This window comes from Sander lucioperca, chromosome 5 (genome assembly GCF_008315115.2).
Source record: "Sander lucioperca isolate FBNREF2018 chromosome 5, SLUC_FBN_1.2, whole genome shotgun sequence".
In the NCBI taxonomy this organism is placed as follows: Eukaryota; Metazoa; Chordata; class Actinopteri; order Perciformes; family Percidae; genus Sander; species Sander lucioperca.
In genome coordinates, this window is record NC_050177.1 from 38,358,331 (window position 1) to 38,380,808 (window position 22,478).

Below are 22,478 nucleotides of genomic sequence, written 5' to 3' on the forward strand. Positions count from 1 at the left end.
TAACTTGCAAGTGACAACATTTATTCATTGCATACTGGTGGTAATTGTAATCATCCAAAGTTTAACAAGAAAGTAGCAACACATACAAATACTGATTTGTTTTGAAGAATATTTGGCACTTTTAAACTAATACAATATACACTTTTTTGTAAATCACACATCTCAACAGTAAATTTAACACTCAATAAACCTCAATGAAAACACTGGCTCTTGTTTCACAAACTAGTACAGCATTAATACTGACTATCCATCTACTGTGATAGCATTTGTATTACAGTTGTTTCAAAACAGTAATACAACTGATCAGTTGCTTCACTGCTGCTCCTCGCTGCCACTAGTGTGGAAAAAGGTAAAAAACATCTTCCTCCAGCCCATGCAATTTCCTATGCCCTCCATGTCACAGGTAAACTCAGCACAGCGATTCCTCACAGTCTGCTCCCAAAACTTCTCAGAGTTGCAGAGCTGGTATAGTCCAGTCAGAGCAAAAGATAACAAAACAAAACACATGCATATTACAGGTGTGGTTATCAGTGTGCAATACGTATGAGCACAAAGGTACATGCCAGAGAGTGCAAAATAGAAAATAACACAATTTCTGTGTCATCTAAGACACTACTGTACTGTTGTAAACTAAACAAAAATTTGAAGAAGCTCTCACCTTTCTGAATCTCTGTGAAGCCTGTGCCAGCAGTGTCGTATCTTTTAGCTCTAGGTAGGACAGGATTTGGAGCATTATGTCATCAGGTAAGCGCTCCAGGTAATCAAACTTTCCTTGACAAAGTGATCTTGTGTGTTCCAGGATCCTCTCCCCGAAAACATTACCAACTTGTTCTACAGATGAGGGGTGGAAAGCACAGCCTGGATGTCAAATGACAGATTTCCATTAAAGAAAATGCTGAACCCAAACAAAGTACTGTAACACTTTGCCAAACAAAATTAAGAATAAGTGAAAAAGATTTTCAGTATCACTGACAAAATGTACTGTCTGGGCAGTAATTGGATTTCTATTCTGATGAAGAACACTTACGCTGTAGCATTTTCTGATGTATAAAATCAGAATGGGATGTCTTCAGCTCTTTGGGTGCAGCGCCCCGGGCGTCGAGTCGCACAGAAATCTCCCATGATCTCCATATTACCTAAAGTTAGATAGAAATAAACAGAGTGAAAATATTATGACTTAATTCCAGGAGAACCTTGTGGTGCATGTTAATCTAAAATACAATTTAGGTCATGAATAATATTAAAAATAAATTACCTGAGGCATGGTGGATTTTAACCCACTGCAATATTTATTTTACATAGATTCATTTCACAATATAGCTAGCTATATAGCTATGTTACTGTATCATTTTGCCATCATTTCACTAGTATTTACCTTATCACTCAATTTCAACTTGAGATTACATTTTGTACTGGTTTTGTTCAACTTGCCAGAAAGTAGTCTAGCTAATAGTATAAAATAGGAACGTCAGCCCAGAAAGGTATTATTTAAAGCTAACGTTAGCTAACGTTAACTCTGTAACGTTAGGTGAAAATTAAGCTAACGTTAACTGACCTCTATATAGTTACACAGTGGTTTTATCAACTCAAAAGTTATTCTTTGAGACTCTGCTTTATGAATAGAAACTCATACAAATACTCAACCTCATCTTTGGTAATAAGAAGTTGGAAAAAATCTTTTTGAGGAGGTGGACCCTGACCACTAATTTCAAAAAGATGCTCTCCGAGCAAAGACGCCATTTTGGATGCAGAATTGTAACCATGACAACTGAAAAGCAACTGTAATAACATATTTACTCAACGGCAGCTTGGAAACAATTTGATGGATGTTATGTTACATTCATAGAAATAAAATAAAGAATCGTTTTATTTCTGTGTGAGGTGATGACCAGAGGTAATGTTGGCCATCAAATTAATTTATAGATATAACGGTTTTATGTCTGTGTAATAATTGGGGGGGGGGGGAGGGGTCACGACCCGGCGGATTGGTATATTGCATATTTGTAATGAGATAATGTTACCAATGACTCCAGTGTTGCGGTTATTATCTTTAAATAACGACAAATTCAGCGCTTTTTATATGGCTTTATAGTCATATATTTATAGAGCAAAACATCCAGTGCTCGCAGCGGCAACTTTGGCTAAAAAACAAGCAAGTACCGAAAACTAAAATCATAAGTAGCGTTAAGTAGTCCTCCATGAGCGGATGAATCACGCGGATGTATATTGCAGTTGTAGGCCCCTCAGCTGATGTGAAACTAGCAGGGGTAGAGAGAGAAAAGAGGAGCTGCTGGTGCACTGTCTGTTACAACTACAACACTGGAACAAATAGGTAACAACATTATATACAAAAGGTAGACATTTCCAGTGACATCTCAGCCAACAGTCTCTTGGACCTTCGATATTATTCAATATCGAAATACATCGGAGGAATTATGATTCAGTGTTGCGAAAATATCTCGAATCCCGTTCCTGCTTTCCTGTTTTTTGTGTCTAAAAGGTATCAGAGGCCATTTCTTTTTGCTAGCTAGCGTTAACGTGCTAGCTGCTAGCTAGACAACTTGTTAATTTAATACCACAATTTGACTAAATTGTTCCCAATAGGCTGAATCCGTGAGTTGTAACGAAGCTGTTTGTCAAAGAAATCCAATTACCATCCTGTCGAGCTGGCAAAGCGTTAGCCAGCGACAACAAGGCTTGCTAATATTAATTAGCTTGCATGCCAAGGTTAGCTGGTAATAACGTTAGCTCTTGTTTGATTTGACAACGCTTAACGTCAACTACGTGACTGCCCTGCATTAACGTTAGCTAATTCGGTGTTGTTAAGGTCAGTGATTTTTTTTGTCAACCGGACAACTAGCTAGCTAGCTAGCTTAACTAATACCACCAAGTAACAATCGTTGGTCTAGCTCACAGTCAAGTGTTTATTTTTGTCAGCCTACTGTCTGCGACTGCACGGTCATTGATAAAACATTCGCTATCTTATTTGGCTAAGCTATCATTAGCATGCTAATATTTAGCCTCGATACTTGTTATTCTTGCCCAGATACTTAGCTAGCTAAATAAGATGCTGGCATTATCTGGTCCCTTTTACCTAGCTAAATAGGAAGTATATGATTTGTTGATTGTTAGTAGTCAACTTTGTTCTGTCTGGCTAACGTTAGCGCAAACGCTAGCCAGCGCTGTAAGTTAGTGAGAGGCAGACATTGGCCTAAGGCAGCTTAGAAAACATTAGCGATCCTCATAGCTACTATAGCTAGCTACATATACTTGTGTAGCTAGCTACTCAACACTCGCGTTGACAGTTGTTAAGAGAGGATCTGACGGATACCTTTCGACTTGACAGTTGTGTATTTTTGATTTCATCATCTAATCAAACGTTATTGAAGGTGAGCTAACTTGCGTACGGGGCATGTATGTGTTTTTATTTAAACTTGATCGTCAGCCAAACAGACCAGTGTGTCACGGCAGCAGTCAGAATACCAAGTTAGCCTACGCTGGTTTAACGTTACTGGTAGCCTGCTAGCTATATTACATTAACCCGCTTGCGAAAGACGGTCCAGCCGATGCTGCCATTTTCGACGTGTAGCTAGCTAATCTTAGGTGAATGTAATTATTTGCCTCTTAAGGGACTAACGTTACACTTAAGTATTTCAGTAAACATTCGCCGTTTCATAACGTTACCACAACAATGTGCAAACAAGGTAACGTTAGCTCGTTGTTCGAATAAGGCAGTGCGTTTACTTAGGGAGCTGAGAGGTTGACACACCGGTACGACAACTACGCATTTCCATGTAACCACTGCTACGTTAGCCGACGTAACTTTTACTAACGATTCTCTGGTATGTGCTCACTATACTTTTTAGCGTCTTCTTGTTGTAATACTCAACATTTAGCGGTTACAAGTTTCGTTTTGGGGATGTGGGAGTTTTGTATTGATACGTATGCGACTAAGCTACTGTCAAAACGTATGGCACTTGCTAGGGTATGAGTAGCTAAACATGCTAGTCGGTGGTGGTAGTGGTAGAGAACTACGTCAAAAAATATAGGCCTCTGTAAATCGTGGGTATAAAAATTGGACACTGGCCTGCTTGTTAAGTGGTGTACTATATGAAACTTTGTACCGGCTAGTGTTTCAAGCTGCCGATCATCTGATGTGCTTAACTAATCACATTATACGCGAGTGTGGTGCACCAGTTGTCAGAATGGACGAATAAACAAAGACTAGGATGCACTGTCAGTGCAGGCCTAAAATGGCCCGTGAGCTTCCCAAGTGTGGCGTATTTTTATTATCAATGATATAATGATTTAAACCCTAATTATATGGGTTAATTGGTAATGTTTATTTTCTAGATGGCAAAAAGTATTTAAGTTGTCATTTAGTAGTCTTTGTGTATCAATTGATACAATCATCCTGCTCTCTCTCTCTCTCTCTCTCTCTCTCTCTCTCTCTCTCTCTCTCTCTCTCTCTCTCTCTCTCTGTGTGTGTGTAAAATATATCAATCATTCCTGTCATCAGTACCCTCATGCCATTGACTAATGAGCATTACATATAAATTATACTTAATATGTAAAATACATTTTCTTTCACATCCTGACTAAAATGATTACTACAACCTACCCCAACAACAAGCTGTGTTGGTCAGGTTTCTAAATGTTATGGCAATTTTAAAGAAACACATCTTAAGTTGTTGTATTAATAATGTAAAGTGATATTCTTATGATGATTATTGGATGAATTAATACCAGTTGTTCCTCCTTTCAATGGACTATCTTAGTTCAAATCAAGTAAAGTACACTTGGGGTTAGGAGGATAATTTGTGATAGCTTTGCATTATAGGCCAAAATGTACTCATGATATAAAACTGTTAAACTTTTGTATGAAGTGCTGTCTGTCAAACCATTATATTATGATTTAATACATACAATAAGAGTTTGTTTTAAGGTCATGTAGTGGTTTTACTGTTAGTGGTTTACATAAGTTTACATACGTTTTGTTGCACACAGGCAAAAGTGAGATGGTGCTGGGAACATAAACTGAGCGGTGTGGATCCAGCTAGTTTTTTTTAAGGAAGTATACTACTGACCTTGATGAAATATTTTTTTAATGAAATCTACTGTACATATAGTTTATAAAATTCTAAGCCTACAGTTTTTATTGTCAACTGGGAATTGTCTGGTTCCTTACTCATGAGCTTTCTGACAGCCTGCTTTTGCCCCTACATGATATGTAGTGTCAGTAATAGGATTTGTCAGTTGTTTACTTGTGGGAGTTGGTATCTTGTGATATAGTATAATTGACGAGACAGTCGTTCCCCTGATCATCTCAAATGGGCTAGAGAGTTGAGCTTGATGGTGCAAACGCTCCATCAGCTGTAACCTACAGCACATCAACTCATTTTAAACCACGGACAACCCAGTGGTTGTTGGAAAGCGTAAATATAAGGCATTGCATTTTGTCAGTATTCTTATGTGGTTTCTCTCTCTATTATTATTATTGCAGTGAATGGTAGTGTCTAGAAAGGGTATGTCCCTTCAGGAGAGAGGTGCCAATGTCCAACCGGCCTAATTCCAATCCAGGGGGGTCACTGCGCCGTTCACAGAGGAACACTGCTGCGGCCCAGCCACAAGACCACACAGTCGCAGGAAGGTAAGTCTACCTGCACACTTAGTGTCCAGTTTTAGTTAAAATCTCAATCCAAAGTAAGAGGCCGTTGTCGTGGTTTGTGGGGAACATTAGTTGGAGTTTAAAAAATAAGGGGTGTTTTAGTAGAGGGGTATTGGGATATGGGTGGTGTTTTTCTGTAGTTAATTGGATTTTTAACTTAATACAACATTATTATATTGGCCTCTTTAATCAAAGGGGAAGCTTATCTTGTGTTCTTTTGATCATAGTCAAATGCTGATTAACTCTGTTTTAGCTGTTTTTCTTTCTACTCCAGAGGCGTTAATTATCAAAGGACATGCAGATGCAATCTGCCAAAATGATTTGGGGATTGATCAAGTCTCTTTTTTATGTGGCTTAATTACAGAAACCCACACTATCACTTGCTCTTTAATTTCTAACCTTACAGGTTGCAGTCAGAGCAAGTCAAACATAAAGCTAATTCCCCACCTGAAAGTAGAAGACCTAATTCTAAGGCTTCCAAAGCCACAGCCAACTCAGCCACTGGTCAGTCCAGAGGGCACAGCTCAAGAAGGTACCCCTCCTCTCTACTTGGTGCTTATTGTGCGTGTGTGTATCTAGGGTCAAGTAAAAATCTACAATGAAGAAGAACATACAGTATTGTGCACCTCTAAATCTGAATGAGGACAATGAATGTGGCATTGTATTTCATCACTTTTCATGGTTTGAGGTGTTTTATAAGATGGTGTTTTGTTGTCCCTCTTGCTCCTTAGCAGAAGCGGTCTTACTCTGTCCGTGGCTTCATTTGTGTTGCAAGACGAGCCAGAGGCTGCAGGGACATCTGAACAAGAGCGACCAGGCCACCAGTCAAAGAGTGAAGGCACCCGAGGGCTGAAGCGAAGCGAAGCTCCTGACCAAATTAGTACCTTCGGACCGACCCCTGCCAAGAAGCCCAAATCGCTCCCACCACCCAGAGACAATACCTCAGAGACCAAGAAAGGCCCAGCTAAGTCCAAGAAGAGATCACTTGCTTCAGAACCACCTGCATCGTCAGGTCGAGGCCAGAGCAAGAAGAGCGGGGCCGCTGGGGCCTCACCAATTCCGAAACGGAAGAAAGCGGACTCCCTCCCCGGTCTAAGCAGCGCTGCTGGGTCCCTCCCCAATCGTACCGAGGGCAGAACTGCAAAACCCACCAAGCTGGCGTCTAAATCGGCCGCCTCAGCCAAAGCTGGGTGTAGCAACGTGACAGACTCCTCCTCCTCATCTGCCTCCACCTCTTCCTCGTCCTCCACCACAGGCACCAACAGCGCCACCACGCAGGGCGCCCGAGTTAAACAGGGAAAAGATCAGACCAAGGCACGACGCTCTCGCTCAGCCTCAAGCCCTTCCCCCCGCCGTAGTACCCGTGACAAGGAGCAGGCCAAAACAGCCAGCTCTTCAAAGTTTGAGTGGGCAGCACGCTTCAACCCCAAAGTCAACCTGCCAAAGCCCAAACTTTCCTTGCCCGGATCCTCCAAAACTGAGACCTCCAAACCTGGGCCATCAGGATTACAAGCTAAACTAGCAAGTGAGTCACATTACCAATGTAGGGTAAGGGTAGGGGTAACCTTTCGGTTATAATAGAAACGCTCATTTTAATCCCCGGTCTGAGATCTCTCTCTTATGGCGTATGGGGAGGGAAGTTTGTTTTATTTTGTAATGTGTTTAATGTGCTTGTGGAGGGTCAACACATTATTCCCGTGTGCTTCGATGGAGGTTACACCTCTGGGATTAAATGTCACAGGGCCTGTGCAGCGTCGCAGGATCAGTTACAAAACCTCACTCTTAACCACTGGGAGCAAATATATTTAACTCCTGCCCAGTTGAGACACATTACCGCACATACTCACCACAGAGGAAAGCCATACAGATACATGCTTAACTTCTGATAAAACTAGCACAGCAGTCATTTTCACATCTATATAATTGTGATGCATTGCATTCTGGGACTGTTAGCAGAAAGTAGTGTACATGGCATGGGAACTACCTTTTTTAAGTTCAATTTAGGAATATTTGAAGGCAATATAAGTGGATACATTTACAGTCAGATTGGCGGGCAGCAAATATAGGTCACCATATAGTAAATGGGGAATGATTTCAGACACAGCTAAAGCCTTTTATCCAGACATTTGTGTGTAGCATCATGTATAAATACAGTTGGTGACACACTGCATTCAATATAGCGTGCGTGTCTTGACTAGCATATGTAGTTCACATGTGGCGAGTGTGGGCTTTACTGAGCTGGTGAACTGGCTCAGATTTCAGAGTTAAGTACCAGTAGGCTGAAACTGAAGAATAGCTAAAAACATAAATACTGCTAGTCGCTCAATTGTCAGTGTTGTCAGGTATAGGATAGGACAGATTCAAATTGAGAGAGACTTTTTAGTAAAATAGTCTTTATGGTGGTATTTATAAATTATTGTGACTTGATCAAACAAGGCGGCATGGATGAATACTGTGAGTGCAGAACTCTTTAAGTTACAGCAGCTAACGTTAATGATTGAGTTTCCCTGATGCGGAGCCTCGCCTCCAACACGGCAAATAAACTACAGTTATTACATATACAATTATCACTATAGGAGGCAGAGGAATAGCTAAACATTTGACACGCCGATCAACAGAGAGCAGGAGAGTGAAAGGGAGACGCCATCGCTGACCAAAGTAGCTAACCGCGCTAATAGCGTGTGGGAAAACTGAGATTAGCGAGAAAGTTGCTGAAAGAAGAAGAGAGCTATGAGTGCTTGAGTGAACTAGTGTAACTTTAAGTGTAAAGTGGATGATTAGCCGCTGTAATGAAGAACATAAGTGTTGAGCTACAGAAGCAAGACGCTATCAGCAACACAGAAGCATCGTCAAACGGAAATGTAGCAATACGCTTACCGTTGCTGATCAGCCAAACAGGAGGCAGGACAGCCAAGCCGGTGTAGCCAGTTGCATTGATTAAAGTGGAGGTCGCTCTGCATATTCATAATATGTTATGTCCAATTATGTGTTCAGTGATCAGATTACATATTGGCGATTTTGAGTAATCACGATTGGATGATTTGAAAATATAAGCGATCGCCCAAGCCTATTAGCATTGCATTCCATTTTTAATATCTGTGAATTTTTGCAGGGATTATTAGAAAATGTTCAATTACTGCAGCAGTATAAAAGCTGAGGCTTGGTACCAAAGCCAGTTCGATACACAGGATAAGTTTTAATTATAAACAATATAATCATTTTACTTTTTTTTTCAGTGCTCTTTTATGGACAAACTATGTAATGGCAACTGTGTCTCTAAATTACCATATTAACATATCTATCCGTCAAGCTCTAGTACCAGTACCAAAGATACTTTGTCACATGCCATACTTTGAAAAATGGTATTTGACAAAATAAGGCAAAAACTTATTAAATGCATCAGTGTTAAACTTTTTCTTAACACAAACTGCCATACAGGAACTCTAAATAAACTGAAAACTAAACTTTTGGTACCTGACAATTAGGAATATGCAATGCAGTGCTATAGCAACTCTTTAGTCAGTCCTTAAGAAGTATTGAGGTTTGATACCCATCCCTAATGAGAATAGGAGAAAAATGCATTGAATGGTGTAGTGAGTGTAAGCTATTCATGTCAGTGTGGGGTCAGGCTGGTGTAGCTAGGTGAACGGATAGAAACTGAGGTGGGCTCTGTGCCCTGGGCACTAGCCCCAAATGGAGAGACCTCTCCTAAATTGGCTTAGCTTGTTGGCCCACCAGCTGACCAGGGGTATGTTTGAGGACAGGGAAGGACTCATAAGCTGCTTCTGTCAAGAGGAAAGAACTTCATCTCTCTCTCTCTCTCCATATCTTCATCTGTCAGCCTCTGATATCTTTTAACACACACAGATTTCGCTACTTTTAGCTATAATGGTGAGTAAGCATAAACAATGCAGTTTGCTTATGTTCCAGTGATTCTGTATGGCTTTACATTACACAGTGCCTTTTTGATCATGTTGAATGTTACTGCCACCTGAACAATAGGAAAATCTTTGTGATTGTATGGAGTGGCTCTAGATAGTTTGAGGTTTATTAGGAATCTCTGGGGAACTTGTGTGTGAGGGATTACGGTTTGACCTGGTATAATTCAAAGGTAAGGTCAAATGAAGTAGAAAAAATAAACCATAGTTCTTATATCTTTAAATCAATTGGTCTTAACCCTCTCAATGGTTATTTTTGTACTACTGAATTATGAGTCACAGATCTAGCATGAAGGTTGTCTGTCATAGGGCCATGGGTTGGGTTACTATTAATACCCATCTAGTCAGTGGTACAGGGCTCTAAACGGGCAACACTAGAGCCTTTACTATGTTGAAAAGTAACACTCAGCATTAGACTGCTCTTTTTTTAAAGACCTGTGTGCAATAATTATGATATGGAGGGATGTTTTCTATTGTACTACAGCCAAGTATGCTATTGTGTTTAATAATTTAACCCAAGTATTATCTGAAAGTTGTTGTAAATGTCTGTGATGGTTAATATAGCTACATGACAAATGTTTCATATTATCTGGCCTATAAATTACCACAAATCACACAGGTTTTGATTTTACATTGTTCTAAGAATGTATCCCAGTCAAAAGAAATTGATAGCAGTGTTGGTGCCACAGGTGGGTTATATGTCCCCTTTTTCCACCGTAGGTTTGAGGAAATCCACTAAGAAGCGCAGCGAGTCTCCTCCAGCAGAGCTCCCCAGCTTTCGGCGGAGCACACGCCAGAAGACCACGGGCTCCTGTGCCAGCACCAGGTACAAATCACAGTGATGACTTAATGTAGAATGTAGTGTAAATATTGATGCCTACAAAATACATGAACTTTGGGAGTCTTAAGCTTCATGATTTGTGCACACTTATGAGGGTAGACTTTATAATAGAAACACCTGTCAGTGTAATAATATAAGCAGCTCCATAAACTATAGCCCCAAAGTGACCAAATAATAAAAAAAAGACCTTGATGAAGGTTGGATTTATTGCATGCCTGTTGTATTAGACTGCATTAGTTTTAGCTAAGTGTACCAAATATTAAACTGGAATCAGAGTGTATGTTTTCAAGAGTTTAAACAACATCAAACTCATAGCACTAATAAAGCACCGATAGCTTTCAGATTTTAGAAGTCATCTGTCTCAAGTACAAAAAGTATTAGCAGTTAACAGTTACAATCAATTCACCTATTGTTTTCTATGTAGAACTCAACTCCACACAAGCAATTTTAAGCCTTTTTAAACAGCCAGCACAGGATGATAACTAGCTTTCGGAATGTACTGTACTTTGTGATTACTCTGCTGTCACTCATACTGTCACTCTGTTTTTACTCGTATCACAGTCGGCGGGGCTCAGGCCTGGGCAAGCGCGGGGCAGCCGACGCTCGCCGGCAGGAGAAAATGGCCGACTCTGACAACAACCAGGATGGGGCCAACTCGTCAGCCGCTCGCACTGATGAGGCATCACAAGGGGCTTCAGGTACCTGTGATGCCACTTTTTCAATTCTTTTTTGACAGTAGAGCATCTGTCCTTTTTATATGGATTATCAAGATTTTTCTACTAAATTTGTGTGGAAATTAAAACTCTTCATGCCCACAGGGGTTTTTAAGCTTTTCCTCATGGCCTCATTAAAAAAGAATTAGACCATCAACTTGAAAGACGTATTTCTTATTTAACTTTTAATTTTCACTATGAATTATGATTTAATATTGTTTCTGTGTCCAGCTTCAAGCTCGGTTGCTGGAGCTGTGGGCATGACCACCTCTGGAGAGAGTGAGTCTGATGACTCTGAAATGGGAAGGCTTCAAGGTATATTAATCCCCCCCTCTCAGATTTTCCAGTCAATCCCTGCCAAGATTCACCATTTGTAGACTACGTCACTATATTTTAGGGCATACATGTATGTACACATATCGGTCTTTTTGATGCTAAGGCTTTAAAGACAACAGTTCCCTGTTTTACCTTTTTTGTAGTTGCTCTCTAAACCTTACTGTTTTTGTCCCTATAGCCCTACTGGAGGCCAGGGGTCTCCCCCCACATCTTTTTGGGCCCCTGGGACCCCGCATGTCACAGCTGTTTCACAGGACTATTGGCAGTGGAGCGAGTGAGTACAATCATCTTACCTTAACATCAGTGTTCTTTATGTTTGGTAAACTCTAGATAACGGTTGACAAATTCTACCCCCCTTTATCCAGGCTCCAAGGCTCAGCAGCTACTACAGGGCCTCCAGGCCACAGGTGATGAGTCTCAGCAGCTCCAAGCTGCGATTGAGATGTGCCAGCTGCTGGTGATGGGCAATGAGGAAACACTTGGAGGATTCCCTGTCAAGAGTGTGGTGCCCGCTTTGGTTAGTCTTTCTTTTGTTTGGTCATTGACCTCTCTATTATACTTGGCTGTCCTGTATGTTGTATGCCTTACCTACACAATAATTTGCTAGATTGTACATGTTGTTTTTGTGCAATATGAAAATCAAATCAATTTTCATAGAAAATGAAAAAAGAAATTGTTAAATGTCGTCTGTGATATTTGACTACCACTTATCTGATTCCATATTAATACTCTAAACTTTCTTTTACAGATTACACTGTTACAAATGGAGCATAACTTTGATATTGTGAGTATGATGAACTTTTATTTCTGTAAATATAGTTGTCTTTAGTTTGAGTCATTCATTTTCATAATACCACTGCTTTTTTGCATGTCTTTGATCCATGCACACAGATGAATCATGCCTCTCGTGCACTCACATATATGATGGAGGCACTCCCTCGATCCTCTGCTGTGGTGGTCGATGCTATTCCTGTCTTCCTGGAGAAGGTAAGACACTGTGCACTTTATCTGTCTCTAATCACTTGTTAATTCGCAATGGTGGCTTTTTAATATGCTAATGCCTTGTTCCACCTTCATGTGTGCAGCTTCAGGTGATCCAGTTCATTGACGTAGCAGAGCAGGCCCTGACTGCCCTGGAGATGTTGTCAAGGCGACATAGCAAAGCCATTTTGCAGGCTGTAAGTGTTTTTTGTCTTAAATCGCCCTGTCTCTTTTAACCACAATTATACACAGCAATAATGTTATCATTTCATCCATCACAGGGTGGGCTTGCTGACTGCCTCCTCTACCTAGAGTTCTTTAGCATCAATGCTCAGAGGAATGCCTTGGCCATTGCAGCCAACTGCTGCCAGAGCATTACTCCAGATGAGTTCCACTTTGTTGCTGATTCTCTCCCACTGTTGACTCAGAGACTCACACACCAGGTGCGTTTTTCTCATGTCAGACAATGAACTATAAAATGCAACACCATCACAGCAGGGGTTTGGCTCAAGTGGGGTTCCTCTTGGAACAAGTTTCACATACCAGAAATGAAATTGAAAATAAACACATGGTTAGAAATAAGAAAACAAGTTCATTTTCTTAAAACGTTGTTGGGGTTTCGCCATTTTCCCACGTCAATGATGTGCAAGGCCTGTGTTGGATATGACTTGAGAAAAAAATGTATACTAGTCATACTTGCTTGCAAAATGTATATGAAAAATGGAAATGCATGTGAATTTGTAATTTTCACCATACAAACGGCCAGCATCTTAAATGCATTTAGGTCAGTTAGGAGATGGAACATGGCTTGATGAGGGTGCCTTGTCTTATATTTAAGTGCAAAGCGTTGTCAATTTAAATGGAGAATATTTAGATATAGATATGTGGATATTGTGAAAAATGCTAACCATCGATACATGCTGTTTTTATATTGTTTTCTACAAATTCACAGTGAAATGTTGCATATTTTGTGCTTCAGCAAAGCTTATTACACAGTACAAATCATCTCATCGACATCTTTGTGTAAAATAAATTTCATATCTCTGCATATTTCTTGTAACAGAAATTAAAAAATGCAGCTGTTTTGTGTGATGTGCTATAAACAATGACAGAAATATAAACAAAGGTGACAATCATACATCAGTGGTTTACTTTAGTTGGAGGGCCAAAACTGAGAGAAAAATGTGCTTTTCTAATTTATCACCACAACTTAAGACATGGTTTTGAACTGTAAAGTATTTTTTAGAGAAGTTTTATCACTTTTATAGTGTGTTGGTCAATCATTTGAAAAGGAATCATGTTTTAAATGTACATAGTTGACAGGAACTACATCATTAAATGTAGCCAGTAGATGTTGCTTGTTCTTCCATTACAAAAAGTCTGCATTATTATTATTACTTGGGCTCAGTTTGTACAAGTTGTCTGAGGAGTTCCTAATGCCACATTTGCACTAGTGGCTGCAGCAGGCTATTTATGTTAAAACAGATTGTAAGTCACCCAGCCTGATTTTTTTATAGGCACTAAATGTAGTTTTGCCATGTGGGTCTCTGAGTTCACTAGTGAGTGAGTTTCAGTTTTTTTATCCATCCTCTTCATCATAACCTCTATAAATTGGTGCTTAAAATGGTATTTAGTCATTTATTTCAGGATAACCTATTGTAAAAATTCACTAATGGCTATATTAATTAAACTCTTTCAGGATAAAAAGTCAGTCGAAAGCACTTGCCTCTGTTTCGCCAGATTGGTAGACAACTTTCAACATGAGGAGGTTTGTATCTCAATTGTTTTTAAGACTTTTTTTCTTCTTGTCTTTGCCATTTCTGTATTTTCTCCTCCATTTGCAATCCAACGCCCCAGCTAATGTGCATGTGTGTGTGTTTAAATCAACAGAACCTGCTGCAGGAGGTGGCGTCACGGGACCTGTTGACCAACATTCAGCAGCTGCTGGTAGTGACCCCTCCTGTTCTCAGCTCGGGGATGTTTATCATGGTTGTGCGCATGTTTTCCCTGATGTGCTCTAACTGCCCCTGCCTGGCAGTCCAGCTTATGAAACAGAGTGAGTAACACACACACACACACACACAGAGACAGACAGGTCCCACCCTTGCCCCTCACTTAATTTACTTTACTACAGAAACTTTATAATTTGTCACATACAGTCGTACAGTAGAATGTAGCGAAATTCAATCTCTGCATTTAACCCATCCTAAGCGCAGGAACAGCGGACAGCCACATACAGCGTCCGCACCAAATTCTGTTCTCAACTTAACACTTTAAAGTAAAGGCTATTTTTATAAACTCAGTCCGGCGCATTGCTCTCTCCACAAAAAATGCTACAATACATCACTTCCAGCAAACTTCATGGAGAACAACAAGGGTAAAACAGCATCACCGATCTGTTTTAACCGCAGATTCTCTGGTCTAGCCATCTATGGGTCTAGCTCAGCTATAAACGCAGAATCCGTCAGCACTGTGGAGATAGGTCTGGCAATGCGAGACTACCGGTAGGCGAACGTTAACCGACAACGTTGTCTTTACTTCACCTGTTCAGCTGCAGTTTAGATAACTTGACTGTCCTGCTGTTACAGATGTAAACTAACCACAGACAGTTGTCTCATTCAGTGACTCACGGCAGTGCGTCGCTGCAGTTCATGGCGGCGCACAGCTGCAGAATGAAATGAAATGAAAATGGATATTTGGCATTATCTTTGCCATTTTAAAAAAAACAAAACAAAAAAAAAACAACTAATTCTGGCTTGGCGGCCCCCTAGGCTTGTACAATTATAGGGGAAACACTGCTATAGCTTAGACATTCTATAGCGCATCTCAACACATTTTCAACTTGAGCAGACAAATCTTTGCCTTTAATTTGAATCATTTAGACTGAGTTCATGTCTGCTCACATCATCTCATTGACTGCCTCTAAAATGTGCATTTCATTCAGTCACAACAAACTTTTAGCAGTAGTGAAAGTATGTGTTGATGATGCAACAGGGCAGCTAATGGCAGAAATCTGTTTGTTACCTTTTCTAAACAGACATAGCAGAAACTCTGCGTTTCCTCTTGTGTGGTGCATCAAATGGCAGCTGCCAGGAGCAGATTGAGCTGGTACCCCGGAGCCCCCAGGAGCTCTATGAACTGACCTCCCTCATATGGTAATATCTATTTGCCTGACTTCTTTTCAGTATGGTATGGGCAATATTGCAAAAATATTAGAATTTTGGGGATTTGGGTGAAACTAACCTTTTTAAATTGTTCTGGCAGCAAAAAAAAATGACATGACATGGAAGCCTGAAAACTGTTCTTACATGGTCCTCTGCACAATTTACAGAAACTGTAAATATACTCTGCCTCACTGAAGTGGTGCCTACAACAGTGTCACAAATGTTAGTCCTGCTTCTCCCAGACCTTGAACCACAGATACAATTGTTTTGCCACAGTTGTCAATTGACAATGAAAATTGAAGAACAATCAAACCTATTTCACTTGATGATAGTTAAACGGAATTTAGATTAAACAAAATGTTGTGGCTTTTTCAAACCACTCTTCTTTTTCTTCTTCTTAAAGCGAGCTGATGCCCTGCCTGCCTAGAGAGGGCATCTTTGCAGTTGATGTAATGCTGAAAAAGGGCAGTGCCCAGACGACAGAGGGAGCGATCTGGCAGTGGAGGGATGACCGGGGACTGTGGCATCCTTACAACCGCATTGACAGCCGCATCATTGAGGTATGAATGCATCACCCACATTCTGTATCGTTGATACCTCAAAGTCTATGGTGAAATCATCATTGAGCGAGAGAGTGCATTGTGTTATGTTGTATCCCAACGCATATCATTAGTGTTGAAATATTAGAATGTATTCTGGTCAGTCATTCTGGACCTCTGTCACACTACAAGATATTTGAAGGATGAATAATTGATTTAATCTATTAAAATGTTGCATTACATTACTAGACAACATTTAGTCTATTCACAGTGTCAGCATATCTCATATGCATTCATTAATAAATTTACACACACGAATATATGGGGCTTACCCATATGGGATACTGATGTTGGGTGTATCTGGTGATTATCTTGCCCTGCAGACAGCACACCAGAACGGGGAGGATGAGATCAGCTTGTCAACCCTGGGCCGTGTGTACACAATTGACTTTAACTCTATGCAGCAGATAAATGAAGACACAGGAACTGCACGTGGTATCCAGAGGAAACCAAATCCTCTTGCCAACCCTAATACAGGTAATGCAGAACTTTTCAAATTACAGATTTGTGTAAAGATAACAGTGTATTGTATTTTATCCTAACAATAAAAGGAACCAGAAACACTTGCTCTCAGCGCGTGATGTCTGAAATGGTGACCCTAAATATTTTTAGCCTGCTCCACTGAGTAGGACGGCAACTGTAATCGGCTTGAGCAGTTGCAACTCCCAAAAGTGACTCAGTTTCATGGCAAAAATAAGTATGTAAGTTATACTTGTTAACTGCTATATTTTCTTTTATAATCAGGTAAATCACCATGCATTCACCTAGTGCAAGTCAGTGGACTTTTGTCTCCCAGATTATTGCTACTTTGCCCATTTCTCACACTTGCGATTACAGCTGTCGGTTGCGATGTCGTTTCAAATTGTTGTGCATGTGTGTACCTGATGTGTATAATACAGCTTCTCCATTGAGTGACAGCTGAGCTGTGACAGTTGCAGTCTGGTTGAGGCAATAAACCTGACCGGTTACCTGTCTGTCTTTAGGGAGTCACCAGGAGGTTCGTCGAGAAGATGCACGAGCTCAGTTGATGAAGGAGGACCCTGAGCTGGCAAAGTGCTTCATCAAAACTCTGTTTGGGGTCTTGTATGAAGTGTACAGCTCATCGGCCGGCCCTGCTGTCAGACACAAGTGCCTTAGAGCCATCCTCAGGATCATCTACTTTGCTGATGCAGAGCTATTGAAGGATGTGCTGAGAAACCATGCTGTGTCCAGGTAATGGTGCCTGGGCTGTGGCTTACTTTTAATTGTGAAATGATAGCAGGACTAGGAGGTTGTCTTAAATTACCTTAGTAATTCTTAAAAAAAAAAAAAGAAAGAACTTGTAGTATTTTAAAGGCACAAGGGAATTACAGGTGACATTCTTTGAGTTGAAAGTAAATTGACGTCTGTCTATTTTTTTGTATGTTTATTTCTACAGTCACATTGCCTCAATGCTATCCAGCCAGGACCTAAAGATTGTAGTGGGTTCTCTGCAGATGGCTGAGATCCTGATGCAGAAGCTGCCTGATGTTTTCAGTGTCTATTTCAGAAGAGAAGGTAGTATATAATCTTATGGAAAACTCATGTACTACCTTGTCTGCTCACCAGAATAGGTGCCCTGAAGTGATTTAAAGATAAGTGTAAGCCTGAGCATCTTCTAAAAGGCATGACAATATGCTTTGAAGGTGAACAGTATTGTGCAGTCATTATAAGCCTGTCATTTTTTTTAGGCCATCTTTGGTGGCGCAAGGTACGGGTCGGGGGTATTGGCATAGGGTATTGGTAAACATAATGACCGGTCACTGCTGGTGGTAGTAAAGAGAGAGAATGGGAGAAAGAAGTTTGTGTGAGGTGGACCTGGTCACCACAGACCCAAATCTTCTCAGCTGTTGCTACTGTCATATGCTGCACTGTCTCTTCATGTGGCACATTATGTTTGGCACATTGTATGGGTCACTTCTTATATTATAACAAGGTAATGCAATGTGTAATCAAGTGATGACTGATTAACAGTAATGTAAATGCTAAATGCCCTAATACCTGTTGATACTACAACAATTCAAAGTGTAGGCTCTTAACCTTGCAGTTTTGCACATATAATATACACATGTAAGACTCAATTTCTCCATTTCTTTGCACAAAACTCTCCAGAAAGTGCCATTTAATGGTTTATTTTTCAAAAAAATGTCCCGGGGGGGGGGGTGGCATACCCCCCTAGGGAGAGCCCCCCCACATAACAAATCCCAATTTAACCCCTGCATACAACGTTCTATGCAAGCAATATTAATGATTACTTTCATTGAATCTTTGGTGTTTCATGTAATTTTTATAACATTTGGGGGAGGGGTGCTGTCGCAGCGTCATGGGTGTGGCGTATATTTTCCTGCTTTTTTGTCCTTTGCCAATCACACCTATGTTTTATTTCCTTGCATTGCATACTAAATGGAAAGAAGTTGCTGTGTACTGTGCTAATTTTAAAGGCTTTAGACAATTTCTTATGTGTTTCTCCTTTCTCTTCCAGGTGTGATGCACCAGGTAAAGAATCTGTCAGAGTCTGAGAGCTTTCTAGTCACTAGTCCGCCAAAGGCTTGCCCTAGTGGCACTGCCAGTTTGTGCACTACCACCATCAGCACTGCATCCACCACATCTGCTAATAATGCAACTCCTGAGCTGGGCTCACCCAGCTTCCAGCACAGCATGGACGACTCACTGGACCTCAGCCCACAGGGGTGAGTATGTGGCCTTTTGCTTTGGTTTGGCTCTTAACAGACATAAAAAAAAAAAAAAAAAAAAAAAGTTTCTAACACAGGCTAATGTCACACTATAAACTATCCCCATAAACACATATTGCACTTGCAGCTTGGGTTGAATCACCTAAGAACAGTTTTGTTGCCTGACAACTAGCATTAGAAATTCTCTTGACAACTGATAAATGGTAGCATACATGAATTGCTTAATAAACACACTAATAATGTATAATATGCTCAATGTATACTGATGTATGTATGCTTGTCAATTGTTATTGTAATGAATGGGCAAACCGATGTTTTCTTCACCCCCCAAGAGCATTATAGTAATTATTTTCTCCTCCATCAAGGCGGTTAAGTGATGTCCTAAAGAGGAAACGGCTACCTAAAAGAGGGCCCAGAAGGCCCAAATACTCTCCCCCAAGAGATGATGATAAAGTAGACAATCAAGGTAAGTTTGTGTGTGTTGCGTGTGTGTGCTGCCAGTATTTTTTTTTTTATATTACTGTTTTGAAATGGCATTTTGTAGTCTTGGATATATTGATAACCCTCCTAATCTACCTTTTTGGTTTATTTACAGCCAAGAGCCCTACTAGTACGCAGTCACCCAAATCATCCTTCTTGGCCAGTCTTAATCCTAAAACCTGGGGCAAGCTGGGTGCCCAGACGAACAATGCCAACTCAGAGCCCTCACGCACAGCGGGGGTGAGTGGCCTGGCAAGGGCACCTCCCAAGGACTCAATTTCTAATAACAGGTACAATGATGAGAGTAATGGGCTTCCCTGTTTCCCACGCCTGTATTATCCAAATTGCGTTCTTTTTCTTGTTATTGATGGAAAGTGATGTGAATGAATAGTCACTGATTGTGGGGGTAATGTGTGGATCACTCGATGTAATCAGGGAAATGTATTTTGTATTGGTTTGTAGAGACAAAATAAAAGCCTGGATCAAAGAACAGGCAAGTAAGTTTGTGGAGCGCTACTTCAACTCTGAAAACGTGGATGGCAGCAACCCTGCACTGAATGTACTCCAGAGACTTTGCACAGCCACTGAGCAGCTCAACCTGCAGGTAATCTCCCCCATTATTGTAGAGCAAGCATAACATAACAATATAGCTGTTTTTAGATGTTGTCCTTAAAGTTACAATCGTTGTAGAAATTGATAAATGGAGAAACCTAGAGAGATATAGATACTAAAATTGACTATATAAAGTAATGTTACGCCAGCACTGAGACATTTTTCTGATATGTTCTGTTTCCCAGGTGGATGGTGGTATGGAGTGCCTGGTGGAGATCTCCAGTATTGTATCGGAGTCTGACGTGTCGTCTTTTGAGATCCAGCACAGTGGGCTGGTGAAGCAGCTCCTGGTCTACCTGACCTCCAACACCGACAGGGACTTGCTCAGCCGCGACGTGCGGCTCAAGAGGTTCCTTCATGTGTTCGCTGGCTGTCCGGTGAGAAACTAGAGCATGTTATGTTACCGTACCTTGTCCAACAATTTTATGACTTTGGCTAAATATTCAGAATTTTTTATCCTCCTGTTTGGTATGTAGCTTCCAGGAATGGAGCCTGTAAGTCGTCTGGACCCAACAGAGAATGGTCCGTACCTGGCACTGGTGCATAAAATGAACAGCTGTCTGAGCCAAATGGAGCAGTTTCCTGTCAAAGTGCATGATTTCCCCAGTGGCAACGGCAATGGCAGCAGGTCTGTGGCTTTATTATTTAATGGGTTATATACTTTATATTCAAATGTTCACTTATTATGAAACAGTATAGTTTGATATAAATCTTTTTAATAGTGTTTTTTAAATGTATCTCTCCAGGGGCTCTCAGGCACTGAAATTCTTCAACACACATCAGCTCAAGTGTCAGCTGCAGAGACACCCAGATTGCACTAATGTTAAACAGTGGAAAGGCGGCCCTGTGAAGATAGACCCCCTGGCCCTGGTGCAAGCCATTGAAAGATATCTTGTTGTCAGAGGTGAGGAACTGTCGTAGACTACCAAGTGCCTCATTGAACACAGATGGCGCCACCAGAGTGTCCTTTAAACGGGGAATTTTCCTATGGCACCTGTTTTTCCTCCATATTGACCAAAATGCCAAACATCGTCATTTTAACCATTCTTATAATGGCTTATTCCGTGTTTCTTTAGTTGGGTTGTTAACTATAAATCTTGTTTTTACAGGATACGGCCGAATCAGAGAAGAGGATGAAGACAGTGATGACGACGGTTCAGATGATGAAATCGATGAATCACTGGTATAGGATATTGTTCATGCCAAATAAGTCTAATTTTTGAAACTGTACACCCTTGATCCTGTGTTTATTGAGGGTTAAGTTCTGATGTCACTTCAGTATTATCAATAAACCGTGTTTGTAATACCACTGTGTAATTTATTGGTTACCCAGGCGGCACAGTTCCTGAACTCGGGCAGTGTACGTCACAGACTACAGTTCTACATTGGTGACCACCTGCTACCATACAACATGACTGTATACCAGGCTGTACGGCAGTACAGTCTTCAGGCAGAAGAAGAAAGGGAGTCGACGGACGATGAGGCAAACCCACTTGGGCGAGCTGGCATCTGGACCAAAACTCACACAATATGGTAAGAATGCTCTTTTTAAAAACATTTTTAACTGGTTCTTTACTTTTTTTTTCTTACAGAATAAGTCTTGTGCCTCTGAATTTGTCTGTTCTGATCTTGCAACTTTCTTAACCTTCACTGTCACTTTTGAAACAAAAGAGCAATGTTTTTCAGGATTTGTTGGTTTAAATCTCATTAGCCAGTCCTTGAAGGGCCAGACAAATTTGATCTCATCATTTACGCAAGTAGTGTCTAGCCATGCAAATTTATTTGCCTAGTTTTTATACGCTACAGTCCAGTGTGAAGTGCACAGGCTGTGATTAAGCTCATAATGTAGCTCATCCCCAGGTGGAATTGCAAATAATTATTGGCCTTAGTGCAGTTAAAAAATGTTCAGGCAAAGGTGAAGAATTGAGGCAAGGCATTGTTTCTGGTATAAAAGCTTGACATACATGCTCATCAAAGCATATAGAGATAACATATCCCATCTTGTTTCCTGACAGGTATAAGCCTGTGAGAGAGGAAGAGGATGGCAGCAAAGATGCTGTGGGTGGAAAGCGGGGCCGAGCCCAGACGGCTCCCACCAAAACCTCACCTCGCAACGCCAAGAAGCAGGATGAGCTGTGGCATGGTGAGAATCTTAAATATCTCATAGTGAAGGGTTTCTCAAACTAGGTTCAACATTTCCTAACTAGCTCTGCTTCTTTCCTTTAGCTAGCTGTATACAAACTGTTGTACCTGAACTGTTTAAGTAAGGATTCACATTGCCAGGGTATGGGCTCAGCGTAGTTAGTTTCTTGGTTATGTTTACAAATCAGAAAGCAGTTGCGTGACCAGATCTACAAGCATGTGATGATGGGTGTTTTAATCACACATTCTTATCGATTTCTTAGCTGTCTGAATCTGTCAATCAGTCAACTTCA

The 22,478-nt window shown here is 40.7% G+C and overlaps 2 protein-coding genes across 16 annotated transcripts in view; one reads left to right on the plus strand and one right to left on the minus strand.

The window, feature by feature from the left end:
* fbxo36a (F-box protein 36a) lies at window positions 1–1,785 on the minus strand. The gene is made up of 4 exons (XM_031293301.2): window positions 1,645–1,785; window positions 1,028–1,136; window positions 659–831; window positions 1–462 (listed from the first exon to the last, which is right to left on the minus strand). The coding sequence occupies exons 1-4, from the start codon at window positions 1,738–1,740 to the stop codon at window positions 313–315; spliced, it is 528 nt and encodes a 175-aa protein (XP_031149161.2). The 5' UTR covers window positions 1,741–1,785; the 3' UTR covers window positions 1–312.
* Window positions 1–22,478, plus strand: part of trip12 (thyroid hormone receptor interactor 12) — a 47,452-nt gene that overhangs the window by 14,092 nt on the left and 10,882 nt on the right. For 2 of the 15 annotated variants that reach the window (XM_031293279.2, XM_031293280.2), the window contains exons 3-31: window positions 5,504–5,650; window positions 6,075–6,200; window positions 6,400–7,193; window positions 10,327–10,432; window positions 11,009–11,145; window positions 11,392–11,475; window positions 11,675–11,770; window positions 11,862–12,013; window positions 12,245–12,280; window positions 12,388–12,483; window positions 12,582–12,674; window positions 12,759–12,920; window positions 14,177–14,245; window positions 14,368–14,533; window positions 15,515–15,632; window positions 16,045–16,201; window positions 16,564–16,717; window positions 17,224–17,452; window positions 17,658–17,776; window positions 18,741–18,948; window positions 19,317–19,417; window positions 19,547–19,721; window positions 19,894–20,035; window positions 20,229–20,420; window positions 20,520–20,671; window positions 20,790–20,947; window positions 21,153–21,226; window positions 21,377–21,576; window positions 22,059–22,186. In XM_031293279.2, coding sequence (XP_031149139.1) covers window positions 5,553–5,650; window positions 6,075–6,200; window positions 6,400–7,193; window positions 10,327–10,432; window positions 11,009–11,145; window positions 11,392–11,475; window positions 11,675–11,770; window positions 11,862–12,013; window positions 12,245–12,280; window positions 12,388–12,483; window positions 12,582–12,674; window positions 12,759–12,920; window positions 14,177–14,245; window positions 14,368–14,533; window positions 15,515–15,632; window positions 16,045–16,201; window positions 16,564–16,717; window positions 17,224–17,452; window positions 17,658–17,776; window positions 18,741–18,948; window positions 19,317–19,417; window positions 19,547–19,721; window positions 19,894–20,035; window positions 20,229–20,420; window positions 20,520–20,671; window positions 20,790–20,947; window positions 21,153–21,226; window positions 21,377–21,576; window positions 22,059–22,186 — 4,522 coding nt within the window. In that variant the 5' untranslated portion in view covers window positions 5,504–5,552. The other 13 variants (XM_031293287.2, XM_031293289.2, XM_031293278.2 and 10 more) reach the window with 13 other exon arrangements.